Raw genomic sequence first — 2,464 nt, 5'->3', positions numbered from 1 at the left:
TAATTAAAAATAAAAATAAAGAAAAAAAAGGGTGCAGGATCAAATATCTAGATGGGGCTGACCCAACTTCGTCCCTTGCCCGAATGCTCTCAAAGGCCTCTGGGTACAACTGCAATCAGCAGGAGGCCTGTAAACCTCTAAGTCTGCATCTTGTCACCCAGGGCCTGCTCCTGATGGGGCCCCTGCTGCCTCTAGACCAGGACTATCTTCCAGCATGCCTGCGCCCTCCTGCTGAGCTGGGCTTACCAAGAGGTGATTGTGCTGGCTCCTAGGCTTGTTTGTGCCAGTCACACTTGTCAAAATAATTATGTCATGTAATTAAATATTACTTAAAATGATGAAATGTGAAGCAAAAGGAGAGTTGCTCTCTGTAAGAAATAAGTTGACTGTTTGGAAAACAGCTCCATCTAAGCCTTTGGCTTTAAAGCCTGCTATTCAGCTACAGAGTATGGGGAAATGAGGAACGAGGGTGCTAGAAAGAGCCCCTGCTTGGGGAGGTCTCTAAAATGTTCCTCCTCTTTGAAGAGACAGGGGCTGGGGACCTTAAAGTGCTTGCCATGCATGCATAAGGACCTGAGCTCCATCTTCCCAGAAGCCATGTGACCACATCAGTCACAGTGGTGCAGGATAATCCCTGCTCTGGGGAGACAGACAGGAGGATCCCAGGGAGGGGTGGGGGAGGGCTTGCTCCAGATTCTGTGAGAGACTTTGTTTCAAAAAATAAGGTAGACAGGGCTAAAGAAATGGCTCAGCAGTCAAGACCACTGGTTCGGTTCCCAGCACCCACCTGGCAGCTAACAACCATCTGTAACTCTAGTTCCAGGGGATCTGGCATCTGCTTCTAGCCTCTGCGGACATTGCATGCATAGGTGCACCTACATACATGCAGGTAAAACACTCATACACATAAAATGAAAATAAATTCTAAAAATAAAAAATAACACATGGATGGACACACACACACACACACACACACACACAGAGGAAGTCGAAAGCTTCAGACCAATAGTTCTCAGAGTATATCCTGCCAGCCTAGAGAAGCTACTGAAAATGCCCATTCTGACCCCACCCAGACTCACCTGAGTCTACCCTATCCACCCTGATCTCACCCAACCCCACTCTTTTTTTTTTTTTTTTTGAGACAGGGTCTCACTGGGTAACCCTGATTGGCCTGGAACTTGCTATATAGACCAGGCTGGCCTCAGACTCACAGAGATCTGCCTGCCTATGCCTCCTGAGTGCTAGGTTTAAAGGTGTATGCCACTATGGCCAACACTAACTCCACTCAGGGGTACTCAGCAGCCTGTATCTTAAAAGGGCCACCCCAGTCTGAGAACACTATTGGGTATAGACTAGTCATCATAGGAGTGATTTGGGGTTTCGGGGAGAAAGGCCCCAGACCCTGAGAAGCAAGTGGCATCAAAGAAGGCTCTGGCCTTGCATCAAAGGACTGACAGGGGAACACGTATGCACTGTTAGTGAGTTCAGGGGCAGAAAGCATAGGTGGATGGCATTTTAGAGTCCCCTCTGAGGCAGGCTTCATCTGAGTGACTACTGGCCTCAGTCCAGTCATGACAGAGGGAAAGAGGGTCACATACATGTTATCTATAGAGTCCCCAAGACTCCCCAGCCCCAAAAGCCTCATCTTTTTAATCCCCATGAGATCAAGCGAGGGGAGTACCCGGTGGTGCCCTCTTGATCATATGAGGAGACTGAGGTACAGATCCATTAAGTGCTCACAACTAATAAGGGGCCTGTGGCTTAGGTCCAGTCCTCACCTACCCCTGGCCTGTACCAGTGCCCACAGCCTACTGACCATGCGTGGTTTCCCATCAGCTCTCCCATGCCTGCGATGGGCCTGGTTTATCTGTGCTGTGCTTCATGCAACGGGACATCCTGGAATATTTCAGCATCTACGGGACAGCCCTGAGCATGTGGGTCTCTCTGATGGGTAAGTAGCTGTCTCTGCTCGTGGGTGGGAGCCATTCCCCACCAGCAGCCAACACGCAGCCCATCTCTGACATCTGTTCCCTCCCTTAGGCATCACAGAGCCAGTGGCTTAATCTGTGAAAAAACGTGCACACTTCTTAGACACCCGACTCGCTGTGTGCGTAGGAAGTGAGCCCTGTAGTAAGTAAGCACTTGTGGCAGATGTAAAGAGCAAAGGGGCACACAAAGGAAAGGGTCAAGGCGTTCCACCTTGGCCTCTGGTGCAGAACTGTCGCTGCTCTCAGCTCAGGGCTAGGCCTCCCAGAATGTCCTCGAAGCTCAGAGTGTTTGCTGTCGTGGGTCAACCTCAGCTCTGGGTTTTAGGAGGGCAGCACCACACAAAATCCTCAACTTGGACTTGGGGTGCAGCACAATGCTTGCCTAGGGTGCAAGGCACTCATTCCATGCCCAGCACTGCGGAAACTTAGAAAAGAGAGCGGGAAGGGGAGGGGAGGAAGGGGGGAAGGGGAAGGGG

The 2,464-nt window shown here is 50.5% G+C and overlaps 1 protein-coding gene across 1 annotated transcript in view; it reads left to right on the top strand.

Annotated features, from left to right (window-relative positions):
* The window catches only part of Mymk (myomaker, myoblast fusion factor), a 13,116-nt gene that overhangs the window by 3,663 nt on the left and 6,989 nt on the right, over positions 1–2,464 (top strand). The window contains exon 2 of the mRNA XM_008843914.1: positions 1,837–1,951. Coding sequence (XP_008842136.1) covers positions 1,837–1,951 — 115 coding nt within the window. The remainder of the gene's footprint in view (positions 1–1,836; positions 1,952–2,464) is intronic.

The sequence above is a fragment of the Nannospalax galili genome, unplaced genomic scaffold, assembly GCF_000622305.1.
Source record: "Nannospalax galili isolate Female #2095 unplaced genomic scaffold, S.galili_v1.0 scaffold300, whole genome shotgun sequence".
Lineage (NCBI taxonomy): Eukaryota > Metazoa > Chordata > Mammalia > Rodentia > Spalacidae > Nannospalax > Nannospalax galili.
The sequence above is the reverse complement of the archived record's forward strand: the minus strand, read 5'-3'. Positions and strand labels throughout refer to the sequence as shown.